Here is a 21085-nt window from a genome sequence, read left to right on the forward strand (position 1 = left end):
GATGATGAGTTTATATAGCACCTCTACCACCCAAACCTGTTATGTCAGTAATGGAATATTCTGTGATGAATTTTTGCACTCCGTGCATTTTTTTCCGTTCTTTTTATTGTTAAAAAATTAGCATATCTGCCGGCTCAAACTTAGACATATGAAAGTTCAAGCAATATAAGTAATTAAGATGGAAAAAAGATTGATGAAGTAATGTGACATTTAGTTAGATAAATACGTAAATTTGAGTTGTATAAAAAATTATTGAGTTTGAATAAATTTAACTAAATTATCTTTCAGCCGTGTTACTTTTTTGATGGACTTATAATTTCTATCCGCCGTCATTAAAATCTCAGACTCCGTCTTACTTCTGTCTCAAGTGTCGCGCTTTCTTTTTTTCTCTCCACGCGTTTCCATGGTGACTCCAGAAATCGGCGATCTATTGAGAATGTCTTTATGTACCGTGCGTTACCCCAGGGTTACCAAGTCGAGCGTAATTACGCCAACTCATATCCGGTCTTTTGGAACCGACATACACAGAGTAAGCAAGTTCAGGCGGATTTCAGCCAGAGTTCAGGCTTAAAGTCAGGCTAGTTTAAACATGCTTCCTGGAATACCCCCCAGCAATGAACCTTGGTAAACAACAATGAACTTTGGTAAACAACAATGAACTTTGGTAAACATCAATGAACCTTGGTAAACATCAATCATCTTTGGTAAATAACAATGAACTTTGGTAAACATCAATCATCTTTGGTTAACATCAATGAACTTTGGTAAACAACAATGAACTTTGGTAAACATCAATGAACTATGGTAAACAACAATGAACTTTGGTAAACAACAATGTAACTTGGTAAACATCAATCATCTTTGGTAAACAACAATGAACTTTGGTAAACAACAATGAACCTTGGTAGACATCAATCATCTTTGGTAAACAACAATGAACTTTTTGTAAACAACAATGAACCTTGGTAAACATCAATCATCTTTGGTAAAAAACAATAAACTTTGGTAAACATCAATCATCTTTGGTGAACATCAATGAACTTTGGTAAACAACAATGAACTTTGGTAAACATCAATGAACTATGGTAAACAACAATGAACTTTGGTAAACAACAATGTAACTTGGTAAACATCAATCATCTTTGGTAAACAACAATGAACTTTGGTAAACAACAATGAACCTTGGTAGACATCAATCATCTTTGGTAAACAACAATGAACTTTTTGTAAACAACAATGAACCTTGGTAAACATCAATCATCTTTGGTAAACAGCAATGAACCTTGGTAAACATCAATCATCTTTGGTTAACATCAATGAACCTTGGTAAACATCAATCATCTTTGGTAAATAACAATGAACTTTGGTAAACATCAATCATCTTTGGTTAACATCAATGAACCTTGGTAAACATCAATCATCTTTGGTAAACAGGGGGGTATTCCAGAAAGCAGGTTATGCTGGCTCCCACGATAAGTTTGAGGCTAAGGAAGTTGATAACCTCAGCTTTCGGTTCCAGAAATGGAGGTATGTTTCAGGGTAGGTCAAGTTGCCATGGCAACTCATGCTCTGAACATAACCTGGTCCGGAGCAGGTTTAGTTGAAGATTAGTTTGTTTACAGAGAGGTGAAACAGCATGGCGTGTCCATTTGAAGATGATTTAGTGGATGAAAAAGCTCAGATAATACTTTTTACACCATGAGAGGCTGATATATATACATTTTTTTGTTAGGTCACCTTAAAAATAACACATAGTTTTCAGACAATTATTTTCCTTTTATTCAAATTAATTCAATTAATTAGGTGTAACTTTGGTGCTGCCGTTAGATCGGCACCGCAAGGGATTCTGGGATATCATTCCCTTTGCCTGTCTGGACGGATTTGGGTTTAAGTGTGGGTTTTTTACAAAATGTGTTTAGTTGTATAGCTGTTTTACCGTGTTTCACCGTGTTTGGCCGAGCTATTTTGTCCTACTATGCTTAAGTCTCTGCACCATGAGTGAGAGTAAAGTAGAGGATGATGAGTTTATATAGCACCTCTACCACCCAAACCTGTTATGTCAGTAATGGAATATTCTGTGATGAATTTTTGCACTCCGTGCATTTTTTTCCGTTCTTTTTATTGTTAAAAAATTAGCATATCTGCCGGCTCAAACTTAGACATATGAAAGTTCAAGAAATATAAGTAATTAAGATGGAAAAAAGATTGATGAAGTAATGTGACATTTAGTTAGATAAATACGTAAATTTGAGTTGTATAAAAAATTATTGAGTTTGAATAAATTTAACTAAATTATCTTTCAGCCGTGTTACTTTTTTGATGGACTTATAATTTCTATCCGCCGTCATTAAAATCTCAGACTCCGTCTCACTTCTGTCTCAAGTGTCGCGCTTTCTTTTTTTCTCTCCACGCGTTTCCATGGTGACTCCAGAAATCGGCGATCTATTGAGAATGTCTTTATGTACCGTGCGTTACCCCAGGGTTACCAAGTCGAGCGTAATTACGCCAACTCATATCCGGTCTTTTGGAACCGACATACACAGAGTAAGCAAGTTCAGGCGGATTTCAGCCAGAGTTCAGGCTTAAAGTCAGGCTAGTTTAAACATGCTTCCTGGAATACCCCCCAGCAATGAACCTTGGTAAACAACAATGAACTTTGGTAAACAACAATGAACTTTGGTAAACATCAATGAACCTTGGTAAACATCAATCATCTTTGGTAAATAACAATGAACTTTGGTAAACATCAATCATCTTTGGTTAACATCAATGAACTTTGGTAAACAACAATGAACTTTGGTAAACATCAATGAACTATGGTAAACAACAATGAACTTTGGTAAACAACAATGTAACTTGGTAAACATCAATCATCTTTGGTAAACAACAATGAACTTTGGTAAACAACAATGAACCTTGGTAGACATCAATCATCTTTGGTAAACAACAATGAACTTTTTGTAAACAACAATGAACCTTGGTAAACATCAATCATCTTTGGTAAAAAACAATAAACTTTGGTAAACATCAATCATCTTTGGTGAACATCAATGAACTTTGGTAAACAACAATGAACTTTGGTAAACATCAATGAACTATGGTAAACAACAATGAACTTTGGTTAACAACAATGTAACTTGGTAAACATCAATCATCTCTGGTAAACAACAATGAACCTTGGTAAACATCAATCATCTTTGGTAAACAACAATGAACCTTGGTAAACATCAATCATCCTTGGTAAACAACAATGAACCTTGGTAAACAACAATCATCTTTGGTAAACATCAATCATCTTTGGTAAACATCAATGAACTATGGTAAACAACAATGAACTTTGGTAAACAACAATGTAACTTGGTAAACATCAATCATCTCTGGTAAACAACAATGAACCTTGGTAAACATCAATGATCTTTGGTAAACAACAATGAACCTTGGCAAACATCAATCATCTTTGGTAAACAACAATGAACCTTGGTAAACAACAATCATCTTTGGTAAACATCAATGAACTTTGGTAAACAACAATTAACCTTGGTAAACATCAATCATCTTTGGTAAACATCAATCATCTTTGGTAAACATCAATCATCTTTGGTAAACAACAATGAACCTTGGTAAACATCAATCATCTTTGGTAAACAACAATGAACCTTGGTAAACAACAATTAACCTTGGTAAACATCAATCATCTTTGGTAAACATCAATCATCTTTGGTAAACATCAATCATCTTTGGTAAACAACAATGAACCTTGGTAAACATCAATCATCTTTGGTAAACATCAATCATCTTTGGTAAACATCAATCATCTTTGGTAAACAACAATTAACCTTGGTAAACATCAATCATCTTTGGTAAACATCAATCATCTTTGGTAAACATCAATCATCTTTGGTAAACATCAATCATCTTTGGTAAACAACAATGAACCTTGGTAAACATCAATCATCTTTGGTAAACAACAATTAACCTTGGTAAACAACAATCATCTTTGGTAAACATCAATGAACTTTGGTAAACATCAATCATCTTTGGTAAAAACAATGAACTTTGGTAAACATCAATCATCTTTGGTAAACATCAATGAACTTTGGTAAACAACAATGAACTTTGGTAAACATCAATAAACTATGGTAAACAACAATGAACTTTGGTAAACAACAATGTACCTTGGTAAACATCAATCATCTTTGGTAAACAACAATGAACCTTGGTAACCATCAATCATCGTTGGTAAACAACAATGAACTTTGGTAAACATCAATGAACTTTGGTAAACATCAATGAACCTTGGTAAACATCAATCATCTTTGGTAAACAACAACGAACTCTGGTAAACAACAATGAACTTTGGTAAACAACAATGAACTTTGGTAAACAACAATGAACCTTGGTGAACATCAATGAATTTAGGTAAACATCAATAAACTATGGTAAACAACAATGAACTTTGGTAAACAACAATGTACCTTGGTAAACATCAATCATCTTTGGTAAACAACAATGAACCTTGGTAACCATCAATCATCGTTGGTAAACAACAATGAACTTTGGTAAACATCAATGAACTTTGGTAAACATCAATGAACCTTGGTAAACATCAATCATCTTTGGTAAACAACAACGAACTTTGGTAAACAACAATGAACTTTGGTAAACATCAATGAACTTTGGTAAACATCAATGAACCTTGGTAAACATTAATCATCTTTGGTAAACAACAACGAACTTTGGTAAACAACAATGAACTTTTGTAAACAACAATGAACCTTGGTAAACATCAATCATCTTTGGTAAACAACAATGAACCTTGGTAAACATCAATCATCTTTGGTAAACAACAATGAACCTTGGTAAACATCAATCATCTTTGGTAAACAACAATTAACCTTGGTAAACAACAATCATCTTTGGTAAACATCAATGAACTTTGGTAAACATCAATCATCTTTGGTAAAAACAATGAACTTTGGTAAACATCAATCATCTTTGGTAAACATCAATGAACTTTGGTAAACAACAATGAACTTTGGTAAACATCAATAAACTATGGTAAACAACAATGAACTTTGGTAAACAACAATGTACCTTGGTAAACATCAATCATCTTTGGTAAACAACAATGAACCTTGGTAACCATCAATCATCGTTGGTAAACAACAATGAACTTTGGTAAACATCAATGAACTTTGGTAAACATCAATGAACCTTGGTAAACATCAATCATCTTTGGTAAACAACAACGAACTCTGGTAAACAACAATGAACTTTGGTAAACAACAATGAACTTTGGTAAACAACAATGAACCTTGGTGAACATCAATGAATTTAGGTAAACATCAATAAATTTTGGTAAACATCAATGAACTTTGGTAAACATTTGCAAACACTAATATTGGTATATTCCTGAATCTAATTAGGTTAGATTTGATTTTTTTTTTACAATTCTTTTACTTTTTTCAAATTTTCCATGCAATTAGTAGTGATTTTAACCAAACTGGAGCTTTTGATGATTAAACTGTATAGTAAAGGTTTTTGTTGATTTTAGGAATCAAAGTTGCATTTTGTAAGTGGAGATCAATTTTTATCTTTTTTTTACACAAATTTGAAAACCGGGTTTTGATGCAGCAGTATTTTTCATGAGATTTGGTTGAATGCTTGGTTGAACCAGCTTCCATATGTGTCAGTCCGAGGTTGATAAAGTGGTCAATAAGTGTTTTACGGATTTCTGGGGTCAGATTTGGTCTTCATCTATTTTCTGGTTCCATCAACTCTTCTCTACCTTTTCTTTACCCAGGTCTCCAAACAGTTTACGCTTATTTTACGTAGTTTATACGCAGTTGGTTCTTAGATCTAGCATATGCAAATTTCTGGCTTTCCACGACAGTTCCACGTATTTGTAACAGACTTTTCACGCTTGCACCACCGATGTGTGTCTTTTATATCGTGTATAGGGCTGACAGATCAGATTAAAATGATGTAATTGATGCACGAATTTCCGTAGTTTTAATGTGGTTTATCTATGATAATTTCACATAAACCACAACTTTTTTCACTTTTTCTATACATATTTATGAATGACCAATATGCGCAAACTGTACGTACTGTGTGTGAGACAGCCTCCAGGTGTGAAAATGTGTGTAGAGATTTACACATCACTTTGTGTAATGTTTTGCAAAAGGGGTAAAGCAGACGCGAGTAAATTTGTGCAAATCTGTGAAAGTGTTTCGCTCATTAAAATACAATTCTGTGTGGAAAATTCAATGTTAGCGTGTAAAGAATTGTAAATAAAAATAAATAAAAGTGTGGCTAAAGTGTATCGTGTTACAAATAGGTTCTTGAGTTACTGTGAATGCAGTTTTAAACTGGCAGACTTATTTCTAACTCTTACCTCCCTTAATCCGCCTTATAGTTTGCTCTGCCTTATAGAAGTTCAAAACTAGACTATTCATTGACAATATGCATTATTAGGTGGTGTGGAAAATATGGAACATAAATGTTAGTTATGAATGTGTGTGTTTGTCCAATGTACGTCAGTAAATATTCATAAATGTTGTAAATACTTGTAAACATGTGTAAATGTCAGCAAAGATTTGTAAACAGAGGAATAATTTGATCGTTGTGAGTGTAGATCGGCCTCCTCGGAGGATGGCGTGGAGCCGACAGCTCTGATATATTTCACTGTTTTCTGTTGACTTCCTGTCCACCTCCAGAGAGTTCTGCTCCGCTCTGACCTTTGTGCTCGTCCGTGTTTTCCTCCCGTGTGTGTGCGCCCGCAGTGTCCGTCTGTTTGTGTGCTGCAGAACAGGGGAGAACAAATCACCCGCTGTAGTTCTCATTAGCAGCGCTTTTGTGTCAGTGCTGAGAGATCAGCTGTCAGCCTCTGCAGCTTCACCTTTTACAGACCATAATTACATCGTTTAAAGGCAACGCCTCAAACTGCAGCCTGCAGACCCACAACCGCTTTAAATTAGACACTGAAGAGGTCAGTATTAGAGCTGTGCGCTTTAATTCAAGCTCCATTTTTGAGTTCCTTCATTTACACAAAAACCTGCGTGTCAGATCACCCACCCAGTTCTGTCAGGGACGTTACAGGATTGTGGATGCGTGTCTCATCACACCAAGCTCATGTTTAACTCCAAACCTGTGGAAAAGCCTCTAAAACTGCAGATATTTACCGTCCCTCCTTCTGTTTAGTTTGACAGAACCAGAATGTACTAAATGTTGTTAGACTGCAGAAGCAAGCAATTCAAACAAAAAAAAGCTTTTTACCATCTACTTTCCAATGCTTTTTTTATATTTATGACTTTATTTATTATTTATTAGGGGAGGTTGGGCCTTTTATTAGGCTTTATGACAATCTGTTAATTTGTCTAAAGGTCTAAGGTTTCCAACTTTACTTTGTTTTGACAGAGGGCTGTTTTTATCAGAGCGTGGTTGAGTTATGTGGAGTAAACTCTGCTCAGACGGCCGTTGTAGGCTTCCCTTTTCCGCTCAGAATCCACACATTCCTGTCCCCACTGTTGTATATATATCATCATGTCTGCTTTGCGAGTCATGAGTAGTAGTGGTCAGCAGCATTAATAAAATCAAAATCAAATCTTTAACTAAAATTTTAGGTTGCAATAGTCAAGCGATGATCTGACAGGACAGAGGATAGAAATTAGCCTAGGCTACAATCCTGCATATTTACAGGGTCTCACTATTTTTAGAGCACTCCACACTGTTCGTTGTATGCATTGTCCCTTAAATAAATAAATAAAAATATCTATTAACCCTTGTGCTATCATAGGCACTTTAACATTGGGAGTTGGGTCATCTAGACCCACTAGACAGTGCACTGAACCTTTTTTCTTCAATGATTTGTGATCTTCACTGGTGTCCATGGATTACACGAAATCTTTCCACCTTTATCCACCTTTGTCATGGTAGGGAGAACACGTCAATGTAAGAGTGGGGTCATCTAAGATAGCACAAGGGTTAAGCTACTTTCAAAGCAACACGAAGATCATTTTGGTTTTTCAAACTTTTGTGGTCATGCAAAGGGGATTCTTTTACCTGATGTTTGTACAGGATGGAAAAAATCAGATAGCCGAACCTCGGATCCAGGTATAACAGTCAGTTTCTGTCCTGGTCGTGGAACGGTGGACAAGCTCTACACCCTCTTTGGGTGCTGTAGGGTTTGTGGAAGTTTTCTCATTCACTCCATATGTGTTTTGTGGATTTGGAGAAGGCCATTTCCACCTGTGGTGTCCTGTGGAGGGTACTCTAAGAGTATGGGGTCCGGGGAGCCATGGTGAAGAGCAGTAGGGGGGTCGACCTCTGATCGGAAGGTTGCGGGTTCAATTCCTGCTTGTTTGCCCATGTGTCGAATTGTCCTTGAAAGCACTGAACCCCACCTTGCTTCTGGTGGGAAGTTAGCGCCAGTGTTGTGCAGCAGAGCCGCCATCAGTGTGTGAATGGGACTGTAAAGCCCTTTGGGCCTTTGAGGAAGGTAGAAAATCGCTATTCGAGTCTGTTACCATTTTTACCATTTGTTGTGAGCTGTCTGGTCTCTGTATGACCAGAGCAGGAACTTGGTTTTCATGGCCAGCAGTAAGTCAGACCCTGTTCCCCCTGCATTTTGGACTCCAGCAGGGCTGCCCTTTATCACCAGTTCTGTTCATAGTCTTTATGGACAGAATTTCTAAGCCCAGAGAGGCCAAAAAGAGTCTGGTTTGGGGACCACAGGATTTCATCTCTGCTCTTTGCAGATGATGTTGTCCTGTTGGTTTCATCGAGCCAGGACCTTCAGCATGCATTGAGGCGATTTACGGCCAAGTGTGCAGCAGCTGGGATAAGGGTCAGCACCGAGGCCATGGTACTTCACCTGATAAAGGTAGTTTGGCCTCGTTGGGGAAGTGGAAGTGCTCCCACCCCAGGTAGAGGAGTCTAAATATCTGGGGTTCTTATTCGCGAGTCAGGGAAGACCGGAACGTGAGAACGACAGGCGGATTGGAGCAGCGTCCAAAGTTATGCGGCCGCTGTACTGGTCCATTGTGGTGAAGAGAGTTGAGCCAGAAAGCAAAGCTTTCAGAAAGCAAAATCTTCGTTCTAATACTCACCTATGGTCATGAGTTTTGGGTCATGACCGAAAGAACGAGGTCCCGTATACAAGAACCGAAATGAGCTTCTTCCGCTCCCTTAGAGATAGGGTTAAGTATGGAGTGGGCCCCCCCTCTTTCGGTTTTATTTGCACCTTAGACATGTAGGGTCCTTGGTAGGGGGGGTGCTTGGACATCACTGCCAGCAAGCAGCAGATGTCCTCCTTGCACCCTATCCGCCAATTTTAACCGCACCTTAGACATTTAGGGCCCCTTGGTGGGGAGGGTGAGGGGACATCACTGTGAGTAATCAGGAGATGTCCCCTGAGTGCCCTACTCGCCAATTTTAACTGCACCCCCCTTAGTACACACACCCCTCCCCCTTCAATATATACATTCCAACATAAACACACACACATGCACACACACACCCTGTCAAACACACATACACGCACACACATTTTGCAAGGAAGGTGGGACCTGGGTCCATCTGTCCCCTACCCCTTCCCTGGTGGGGGGTGCGGGCCCCTTGGCGACGGCGGCCGTGTCCCCTGGGTGCCGGCTTCCTGGGCCCGGCGGTGCTCTCTCCGCACGGTGGGGGGGTTCACATTACACCTGAGCCGGGGGTGTTCGTGTCCCTGGGGGGTGGGTCCTGGTACTTGCTCCTGAGCGCTGGGCCCCGCCAAACTTCCAACAGTGGCCGAGCCTGGTCGGGCCATATTTACAACACCCCTTATGGGCCCCCTTTTTTCCCCGGGGTTCCCCCCTCCTGGGCGGGGGCGGCGGGCCCCTGCCTTGCTCCTACCTGGACCAACCGTGGGCCGGGTGGGTGGCTGCCTGGAGTGCGGAGCGGGTCTCCCTTGGGGGGTCCTGGCTCGTACCTGGGGTTGGGGCGGGGGGATGCCCGGAACTCCTGGGTGGTGGTGGGGTGCTCGTCTGGGGCTGTGGGCGTCCTGCTCCGGTGGGGCCCTGCGTTGGGCTCTCCCAGCGCGGCGGGGGGGCTGCTTTCCTGGTTGGGCTGGGGCGGCGCTCTCTTTCCCTCCGTGCCTCCCTGCTCTTTGGCTCTGGGGGCCTCGCGGCGGTCCTGCTGGCCCTGGCCTGGGTGGCGGTCTTGGTCGCCCGGGGGACGGTTGTTCCCTGCCTGTTCCCGTGTGGCGTTGGGGGGATTCCGGCTGCCGCTGCTGCTGCGGCAGGGGTCTGGGTGTGGGGGTGGCTGGGCGCTCCTCCTCCTTCTTTTCACATTCCACCATCCATTGTAGAAGAACATAAACACTCACCTGAACACAGGTGTTAGCTCACCTTTGCACTAATAGTTTGCATGATTGAATGAATGAAAGATTTCACACTAGTTGGTTTAAAGGCATAGGTATGCGTTTGTGAACACTATCTATTTTGTGTACATGTTGACATGTGGACATTTTTGCAGCTAGCAGGTGTGTTGATAACATTTGAGTGTGTGTGGACAGGCCCCGCCCTTTTTGTACTACATTTGAACCTTACCGTAATGATAAACAACCAGTAAACCTGTCTGCTCTATGCTGCTTCATGGTCTTACCCCCCCCCCCCCCCCTCTCACTATCACCCTCCCCTCTCTAACGTCCCTCTCTCTTCTTCCCTTCTTTCCTTTTCCGTCCGGTCCAACACCAAAGATTTCCAAACATGGTTGAAATTAATAAAGTTTGGCCTCAATTACAAAAGGGGTTTATTCAGTCATACCTTTGGTTTGTCTGAAGATTAACAACCCCTCCTGTTAAAGTAAAATATGTCCAACACAAGAGGCCCTCAGCTCTCATCTGCCTGCCTAGCTGTTGGACAGGACAAGTTAAAAAAAAAAAAAAAAAAAAAGAGATAGGGTGAGAAGCTCTGCCACCCGGAGAGCTCAGAATAGAGCTGCTGCTCCTTCCGAGGAACAAGCTGAGGTGGCTTGGGCATCTGGTTTGGATGCCTCCCAGGGGAGGTGTTCTGGGAATGTCCCACTGGGAGGAGGCCTCAGGAAAGACCCAGGAGATGCCGTAAAGACTAGGTCACCCCGCTGGCCTGGGATTACCTCGGGTTCCCCAAAGAGGAGCTGGAGGAAGTGGCTGGGGAGAGGTAAATGTGGCCCACGACCCCAGCCCAGATAAGTGGAAGATAGTTGGAAAACATCCTGATGATCAGTAGTTTTAGTAGTTTCTGTCACACACCTGCTACAAGACAGAAGATTCAGATTCAGCATCTTTTGTGTCAAACACCTGAATGAGCTGCATTCGTTATTATTTGCCTGTGCTTTACTTGAACCTTCCTTTGCTTTACTTTCTGTAAATGAAATTCTTTAGTAATGGCTGTTTCACTGACAATCATTAGTTGTGAAGGAAATTTTCACTTCGGAATCTCTCTGGTCCACACCAGGAAATTGAGACAAACTGTTTATGTTTGAATTTATTTTCATGATTCTGGTGAAATCAAACAGGACTGAACCAGGAAAAACCGGACATCAGCTGAGACTGTCAGCAGCACGTTTACTGCAGTTTGACATATGTTGGCACATTTGTTCATGGACAAAAACCGTGACACAAAAATTACCATATGTTTGAGTTTTCACATGCAACAGAAACATGAGAGAAACCAGAGGAATCCGTGTTTTGCTGCTACAAAACCCCTCTGTTATTGAACAAAAACAGGAGTAACAGCTAAACAAGGAGAACATTTACTCAAACTCCAACAGGAATTAAACTTTTTTATACTTTTGTGCAATTTGTGCTGTCTTATTTTTTGCAAAGACGATATGTTGCATCATTTTTTTAGCACTCAGTTTTTTTTGCATAAAAATGTTAGCAGCCTTTGAAACTGATATGTGTGGTTCAGATGCATTCAGTCTGTTTTGTTGTTTGGCAAAGTAACTAAATTTGGCATCTTGACTGTCAAGTTTCCAATGTCATTGATACATATTTTCCATCAATAAGTTAAGGTTCTAACTACTACTTTCATGCTAAAACCTAGGGGAGACAAGACCTGGAACAGCTTACTGAGCATGCTCAGATCGGATCAGTAGTGGCCTTAAAGATGGCAGCTGCGTCCTCACGTTTCAGCTGATAAAACAGATTTGTTTCCTCACAGTATCATCAGACTGCTTTGTGCCTGAGTCAGGAAGAGGCGTGTGGAGTGTGAACAGCGGCACTCGGTGCAAAAGTCTGAAAACAAGTCTGATTAGACAGTGGTTCAAAGGTTCAAAGCTTCAGTGAAAATGTTTTTTAAAAGAAAGTTTCAGGAAGCCTGAAGCTTTCCTGTTGGCATAGAAGAATGTTAAAATGACCCCCAACCTACAGATGTAAAGTCCCATCATGCATTTTCCTTTACCACTTAATAAATTCTTTGAAAAATACAAAATCTTACAGTGGAGTTTTAGGCTGGTCAACATTAGCATGCTCAGAATTAGCATTTACGTTTTCATGTCAGTTAGTGGTTTCAAAGCCTCCCGGAGGAGGTTAGCGTTTGACACCATTTAAGGTGGAATTTATCAGCAGTATGTGGGATTCCGCTTGTTTTAACCGACTGGAAGCTCGCTGTGGCGCTACCAGCCGTCCACCTCCACGACGAAGGGCTCCTTGACGGGGATCCTGCCGCTGTTGATGATCACGCACTCGGTGTACGGCAGGTTTCTGTCGTTGGTGTCCTGCAGCTCGATGGTGTGAACCACAGACTGAAAACACAAAAGCAAAACTCTTCACTGAAAGCATCATCCATTGGTCTTCTAAGTAAACTCTGAAATATTTGCTCTTTAAGAATGTTTTTTTAAGGACCATGTTTATGTCTGAACTCCCACCCTAACCCCTCACTACTAAAAATGTATATGGTTCGGCACCATGTAGTACCCTAGATTTTAAAAGGAATTCTGACTCCATTCTCACCATTTTTTTTTTTAAACGGCGACTATAACATCATCGATTTCATGAAGTTAAAATCTAATTAATAGGGGCGTTTTGCCAAAATCATTTAAGAATCCACTGTCTTCTGAAGACAAAAACGTTGATGGTTTATGGAAAAGATACATTGAAAGACATTTTTTGGGCAAAAATGGTTCCGCCGCAATGCATTGTTGTCTATATTTGCCAATTTATTGAGCATCGATGCACACTGGTTATTGGCAGCAGAATTTCTAGGGCACTGGATTTTGGAATAGTAAATTCGGACAGCACTACAAAATGGCAAACACACTTTATAGGCACTATGTAGTAAGTAAAGAAGGAATTCGGACACAACCAGCATTTGTCTAATTGAGAGGAGCACTTCCTGTGTGGGCGGAGTTTGCGTTCAGCTTTTTTTACCAAATAATTATTGCTGTTATTATTAAAGCCGTACACAGTGTTTCCTCGCTTCATCCCGGTCCAGCTTTCTGGGTCTCGCTGTTTTGCAGATCTTTTGCATTCTGCAACCTGATTGGCTGTAGACCAAAGCCAATCAATCTCTTTTGTGCCATATCTTTTGTAAAGAATGCAAGCGGTTTGCCAAATCTACATAAATCTTTAACCCGATCAGATCTTTGTTTTCATTCTATAATCCTGCACTTATTTTTCTATGGTTTGAACTTTGAGAGTTTTAACAAGAGAGAAAAGTGTGAAAATTGTTATTTAATTACTGTTTAGTTTGTATATCTTTAATTTATCTACATTTTGGATAGATTTTTACAATGCTTTCCTATGCTCATTTCTCTTTTTTTTGTTCAACATCAAAAAAAAATTTCAATATCAATCTATCACCTCTCAGGAAATGATTTTTTTAATTTAGTGTCACTTGTCATTTTGAGTTTTTTTGGAAGCATGTGTTTTTTTAACTATCTTTTCAGCAGCGTTCTATTTCTTTTCAACAACATTGTGTTTGTTTTTAGGACTCAAACATTAATTGTTTACATTTTTAGTGGAACTAAGACACTGTATTTTCAGCATTTTCTGAGATTCTTCAGGTAAAAAATCAAACTTTTTGCATCCGTAAATGGAAAGGAATCATCCGTAAAGGAATCATAAGGAGTGACAGAAAAAAGATGCAGCTTTGAGGGAGGTGTTGGTTTTTTCAGATCCACCCACCATTCCGTCCAGAACTTTGCCAAAGACCACGTGCTTCCCGTCCAGCCACGGCGCCCTGGCAGCCAGGATAAAGAACTGAGAGCCGTTGGTGTCCGGGCCGGCGTTGGCCATGCTCACCTGGTCAGGAGTAATGACTCATATTTACTGAGAGAAATTATGAAACGTGGGAGAGGAACCAATATTCCTGTCTCATAACTTTCACGTATCAGTAAAAGGCTTGTAGTTGCCAGAAAGACTGTATATTAAACTTCTATTTTTCTCAGTTCAGTTTTTTTCCATAAAAAGACGAACCACAATCTGAGCTTTCATGTTTGCTTTGCCTGGTTTTAAAAGTTTTATCAAATAAGTCACATGGTGCTGCCAAAAGGTACCAACTCAGTACTACATAACTCAGTTATGTCAGCAGTTAGTTTTTATCTTTCTAAAATCCAGAAGTGCTTGTGTCAACACTGTGTCTGAATTCTAGAACATTTATGCAGTCAAAACTTGCATTGGTGTGCTTTGGGTTGCATGCCTGATGACACTCACCCAGCTGGCTCCTAAATGCTTCAGTTTGAAGTTTTCATCTGCAAACGTCGTTCCGTAGATGCTGTGACCTGCAGACGAGAAGAATGTTCACGAATACACAACATCACGGATTTGTTCCAAAAGACCCACTCTGATGAGAATTGTTTTTATTTTACATTTTCAGCTAGCATTTTCCTCATGATGGAGGACGTATGGAAGAAAATAAAGCTTAAAACTGCATTTCTGAGTATTTCTTTATTCAAATTGTTTTGAATCAGGAGGAGATGGAAAAAAATAATCTAAAAAGTTCACCACAAGCTCCCTGCTCTGCTCCATTCTGATGCATCCACCTTCAGACAAATAGATCTACGTACGTCTTGTTTTCCTCGTCTGAGCTGGAATCTGGATCTAAACTGTACGAATGGATAGGTGACATTCAGAAATTCAGGTGAATTTCTAATGAACTCCTCCCACTCTGCAAGACGACACCTGCTTTTTTATTTTGCTAAAAAAATTAATAATTAAATTAACACTGAGAACACTATGAAAGTAGAGAAGAAGATGATTGGAGAAGTATTTTTAACAGTATTTTTAAACAAAGCAACTACTCAAAACGGGTTTCCTGTTGTCACAAACAATAGTGTTGTTTTTTTCTCTGTATTTTAATATCATTGGTTAATATCCTTCTTAAAGGGATTATATCATGCTTTTCTTAAGCCTTTCAGAGAAACTAAATCCATATTTATGACAAAATATTACCTTTGGCACACTAAAGAGCAAATTATTTCTGAAATATGAGTTATATTCGAAGCTCATTTTCCAGGTAAGACGACTCATTCTCTAAGGCCCCGCCTTTCTCCCTTTGTGGGTGCCGCCCATTTCATGACGTCAACCAGCGTGTCAGTTTCTCCCACGAAAACAAACAACATCTGAACTTTTGACAAGAAGGATGTGCACATTGTGCATAGAAACAAAAATCTCTTTTGCTGATCACCACTAGCTCCACGGAGAGCTCAAATATAAAGTAGTGTGGAATTTTGAATTAACTAGTAAGATTGAATTGATTTTAAGCACAACAGGATTACCATTAGCCTGAATTTTACTGACAGTTGTGTTGGTGTGGGTTTTGAATGCATGTTCTTGTTGTAATAAACATTTTCCATAGCTGCGCCGCTTTCTATTGGTCTGCTGGAAGCTGAGATTTTTAAGGATGTTGGAGATGAATCTGACAGTAATAAGATAAAAAAAATAAACTTCCAGACTGTTTGTATCCTCATAGTGCTGCTAAAACCCACGCCTTATGAGCAAAATGAACGAAGACACCCATCCAGTGTTCATACTGGAGTTGTTTCTGTTCTTACAGCCATGGAATCTGCAGAATCTCTTCTTTCAGCCAACAAAGTCATTCGTCACACAAAGCAGCTTTTTGTTGCTGACTCTGTTCTAGAGCGTTCCTGCTTTAATTGTGCAGATACTCATTAAGAAGAGCCTTAATTAACATCCAGGTCGTCTGAAAACACACGTTAACCGTGCTGTTCCTCGTTTTTATGGACATCTCTACATGAACGAATCAGTGACCAAATATGGAGGCTTCGTGGCCTGTTTGGAGCTGGTCTCACCTCCAGTTCCATCTCCAGCTGTGAAGTCTCCCCCCTGGATCATAAAGTCCTTGATAACTCTGTGGAACTTGGTTCCTTTGTAGCCATAACCTTTCTGCAGAGACACACAAAAACCGTTTAGAGAAACAAAACTAGAAAAGAACAGCAACAGCAGTAGACAATTCTTCATGCGCAAAGATGCACTGATTTGGTCACAAAGTAAGACTTTTTCATAAATGCTTGGTTCCAAGTTCATTACATAACCAACAACGTTATTGGCTGACAAAACAAATACAGTGTCAATGCTGATGGGACCAAGAAAGTCTCATCTGTGCATTTGGGCGAAAGGATTCATCTTCATAAGAAATACTGAGAAGAAAAACACATTTTCTGAAGGGCGAGATGATCAAGAAATTCACTCAAATGGGCAAAACACCCTAAAACATTTTCAGAACAAAAACATGGAGGTGTTTATATGACTCTCTGCTGCATCATTGACTGAGTGGAAGCAGAAAAAAATGCTTTCAAAATAACCACGTCCAACAAAAAACGCAATCGACAGTTTAGTCAACAAAGCAACAATGGAGCAACAACTAAAATCCTTGTTAGTTGCAGGCCAACTGTGCACGTTCCCCACCTCTCCAGTTGCAAGGACGACAAAGTTATTGACAGTCTGAGGGACGACCTCTCCAAACAGGCCAATGACGATGCGTCCCACCTCATGACCCCCAACCGTCACGTCAAAGAAGACCTGCGAGAGGAGATGACACAGAGCAGAAGGGTCCTGAATCGGTAACTCAAGGTTTTCCAGGAACAAAGTCAAGGATGAAACAGAAAATAAGGACTCCAATATCTGCACTGATTTAACCTTTATTTAACCAGAAAAAAAAAGGCCAAGAGGTCACATGACACGTCATTAAATAAGACATTTTAACACGACAACATGCACAATAAAGGTAATTAAAGAAAAACGGTTAAAGAAAATAAAACATGCAGGGAGGAGTGCAATAGTTTGTGAAGAAATATTGGTAGTTTTTTTTTTTTTATATTGGACCGGTACCAACAAACTCAAATTGTGCTAATATCAGCCGCTACAGGCACCAATAGATATATTGCCCATCCCTAATTGTTATAGAGACGTTCTTGTACAAAACATCCCCAAAATCCATCACAGGTAAGAAGGTTGCACATACCAGAATATTATGAGGGGAAAGCAGGATTAATACTTGCTTATACTTGGATTACAGACAGCAGAAACCCTCGTAAGCGGATAGACAGTCAGAGAAGTTCCTGCAGGTGAAGGTAAGCAAAGATCTGCAATCCAAAACTCAGACTTATGGACACTGAACATGGAACTGAAAAGGGTTTCTCTGTCATAATAAACTCATTTCTTCTTTTACATTTGGACAGATTTGAATCTATCAGCATGACCGAAGGTCGTCTTCAGTGGTTCAGGGGGGAGGGGGATGGCGTGGGGATAGGCTCTTGCACACTCTTCTTGCCACGTGATTTTCATCTTAAGGCCACAGTCTCTATTCCACCGCTTCTTCAATGAATACTGTATTTCCAATAAACATCATGTTTGAATAGGCGTTCGTGACAAATAAACACCAGGCTCCATAGACCATATTTAAATGCCGGAATGTTTTAAATAAACACCTGGGCTACTACTGGAGGATATACGGTTCTGTACTGTATTGTACCTTATGCAATCCCAAGATGTATGTGTGATTGCCTGAGTTTGGAGCTAGTTGTATTTTCCTATGTTCTGCAGGGGACTTGTTGGTCTGATGATGTTGTTGTGCTAAATTCAGACTGCTGCCGGCCACTGCTCGAGGCATTGCTGGAAAGAAAGTTCAGTAGACAATCAATGTACCTGTTTTTCATGCTTACAGTAATACCGTATTCTGCTTTAATTATACTGTACTGCTGTACTTATAATATCAAATCCTGACATTTTCATCAGGGGTTGTTGTCTATGGGACCATACTGTCTTTTACTAATAAATGAACCCAATTTCCCATCACCATTTTGTCTGCTAAGCTGATAATAGTCAGTCTCCAACAACTCCCGATGTCAACACCCTGGGCTGTTTGAACTTTTTTCTTTTTAACAAAGGTGGGGCTACTCCTGGAAGATATTTGGTTTCCTGGTTCTAGTTTGGTACTTAGTTTGCTCCCAACTGGTCTTTACTAAATTGCTGGTTTAAGTGTTCAGACTAGGGCCTCACTCTTTTTTTTTTTTTTGGACTGACTCTTTCAAATTTGGTCTCTTAATGGAATTCCCTGACCGGACGGATGTTTTGGAAGCTTGATTTCCAGTTTAACATTTTTTCGAGTGCAGTAATATTAATCGTTTCCACAATGAAGCGCAGAATCTGCCGTTATGCAAAACTGTTTTCCTTCGCTTCTGAATCCGCTGATTCATGTTGATGGCGTCAGAGTTACCATCTGTCAAAGAGTGAGAGTTATTCAGATGTCATCGGCAACACTTCCAGAATGAAAGGGTTAAACCAGGTAAACGCTGGTTCATTTGAGGTAGGAAAGAGGTGACAATCAGAAGCCATGTCTGAGGCTATGAAACCAAAGAACCTGAGGCAAGTCAGGTTTGTGGTTCAGAGTTTTGGAGGCAGCAATGTGGAAACAGGTCAGGGTTGTTGCTGACCATATCTGTCCCCTCCTGACCACTGTCTTCTGATGGCTCCTTCGAGCAGGAGGAGGTTCCATCTGACAGCTGGTCTCCTTACAAGGAGTTCATGGTCCTTTTAGGACCTCAGTCACCAGATCCAAGTAACAGCTGCTAAAGGCCGTCCCACAGCCACAATGGACAGTTCTGTAACAGTTCGGTCTTTCATGATACATGCGGGATATCAGAATCAGAATCAGAAGTACTTTATTGATTCCACACGTCTGATATTTGTGCGTTACAGAAGCAGAATTGTAATCATAAAAGAAAATAGAATAATATAAAAACAAAATAATTGTAGAAAAATAAGGTGGTATAATTTAAAAACTATTTACAAACAGTACAGGCAAAAATGTGCGTAATTCATTAGCGTTTCTTGCTTTCATCATAAATGTGCGTACATGTTCTTTGCATGGTTTATTCGTACTTCGTCAGTGGTTTTAACGTGGTTTATTCGTGTACATCTCTTAAGATTTCACCTCAACTTTACTCACTTTCTCCACCTATATTCACATTTGACCATTTTTAATCTGTGCAATATGCGCAAAATGTACGTAGTGGCCTTTAGTGGAATAACCAACCATGAGATGTTTTCCTGCCAGCATGGACAAGCTTTGTTCTATGAAAGTCTGGACCAACTGAGATCTTCTGAAGTGAGTGTTATTGTCTGTAGATTGATCCAGTTGGAGTATTATATTGACCAAACAGGCATGAAAAATGAGCAGTTTTCCTGAATAAAATCTGTTTTCTGTTGGTTTCTATTGTTGAGTTGATCTGACTGAACATTTAAAAGAAAAAAAAAAAAACTTGAAATAAATTGAGGTCAAACTGAGGCAGCAAGCGCGCGTGCACGGCCCGCGTGAATATCCTTTCTAAAGGCCACGTGTACAGCTGTGTGTTTACGCGCGTGAGCGTGCTCGTGTGGGCTGTCCTACATGCTCACATTCTGGAACAAATCTGCGCACACGCGGGCAGACACAAGCGTCTGCACAGTCACGCGCACTCACGCAACCACGATAGAGCATTGCACGCGCGTCAAGAAGCCCGCAGCTGCTGCATCACCGACGGAGAGGCGCGTGCATGAAACGATGCGGTGCTCCTGCCGTCACGTCACCCACCTTCTCCGTGACCCTCGGTCCTCTGCGGGACGCCGCGTGCAGCCAGGAGGCGGAGAGGAGCAGCAGGAGGCCGCGGAGCACCGAGCCCACATCCATGCTGAGGGGAGCACCGAGGCGGAGGCAGCCGGAGCCGCTGACAGGCGAGCCCGCAGACGGAGCTCCGAACCCCGTCACAGCGCTGAACCACGCCCCCTGTGGGCCGAGCCTGGATCAGAGCCCCGCCCACCGAGGAAGAGGAGGACGAAGAGTGCCGGAAGGTAGCAGAGAGAAACGGTAAAATAAAGGAAACGTGAAGAAAAACAGAAACATAGTTGAGAATAAATTGAGTAAAGATCACCACGTTTATATGTTCTGCGTTCAAGTGAAATTCAACTTCAATTGATTTTTTACCGTTTTTAGTCTGTTCTAAGGCAATGTACGGTGTATTAATATTTTCTTTATGGGATTTGTTTATTTATTTGACATTCTTAAGTTGTTTTCTTTTGAGTTTAATTTCATTTACTTTCTGTAGCGTTAACCAAGTTTAGATTTGGGTGACCTTCGTTGAGATGTGTATGTTGGAATAAAAAAAGGATCTTCTCACTCATCTCAATTCTATGGAGCCCGTATCCTGACATTAAGATATTAAAATGTATCTTGTTCCCACGGATTAATATCTTGTTCCCACAGATTATTATCTCGTTCGCACGAAATCCTATTCCGTTCCCACAAGATACTATTCCGTTCCCTCAAAATGATAAACTCGTGCGAATGCAATAATTATTTCGTTCGAACGCAATAAATGATTAACTCGTGCGAACGCAATAATTATTTCGTTCGAACGCAATAATTAATCCGTTCGAACGCAATAATTATTCACGTCATAAGTCATTCACGCGGATATGCTATCTGTACGCCGGCAAAAGCCACTTTCAGCGGGAACTTCCGTGTCTCTGTGACCCACATTCGTTCAAAAAAGGAACATGAAAAACAAAAATGATCACTTTATTACTGTCTCAATGAATATAAGAAAAATATCAAAAGATTTA

The 21085-nt window shown here is 40.4% G+C and overlaps 1 protein-coding gene across 1 annotated transcript; it reads right to left on the reverse strand.

Annotated features, from left to right (window-relative positions):
- Positions 1-11492: 11492 nt before the first annotated feature.
- ppic (peptidylprolyl isomerase C) lies at positions 11493-20306 on the reverse strand. The gene is made up of 6 exons (XM_004072808.4): positions 20058-20306; positions 16892-17005; positions 16276-16369; positions 14678-14745; positions 14150-14266; positions 11493-12768 (listed from the first exon to the last, which is right to left on the reverse strand). The coding sequence occupies exons 1-6, from the start codon at positions 20151-20153 to the stop codon at positions 12640-12642; spliced, it is 618 nt and encodes a 205-aa protein (XP_004072856.1). The 5' UTR covers positions 20154-20306; the 3' UTR covers positions 11493-12639.
- Positions 20307-21085: the final 779 nt, after the last annotated feature.

Source organism: Oryzias latipes, chromosome 9 (genome assembly GCF_053564925.1).
Source record: "Oryzias latipes strain Hd-rR chromosome 9, Olatipes_Hd-rR_3.1".
Classification (NCBI taxonomy): domain Eukaryota; kingdom Metazoa; phylum Chordata; class Actinopteri; order Beloniformes; family Adrianichthyidae; genus Oryzias; species Oryzias latipes.

Bases quoted from the DNA above. Each gene is read 5' to 3' on its own strand.
- ppic (XM_004072808.4), bottom strand. From the start codon at position 20,153: ATGGATGTGGGCTCGGTGCTCCGCGGCCTCCTGCTGCTCCTCTCCGCC. The intron at 14,267-14,677 runs GTGAGTGTCATC...ACTCCTGACCAG, and splicing joins AGCATTTAGGAGCCAGCTGG to GTGAGCATGGCCAACGCCGG. The intron at 12,769-14,149 runs GTGGGTGGATCT...TTGTGTTTTCAG, and splicing joins GCAAAGTTCTGGACGGAATG to TCTGTGGTTCACACCATCGA.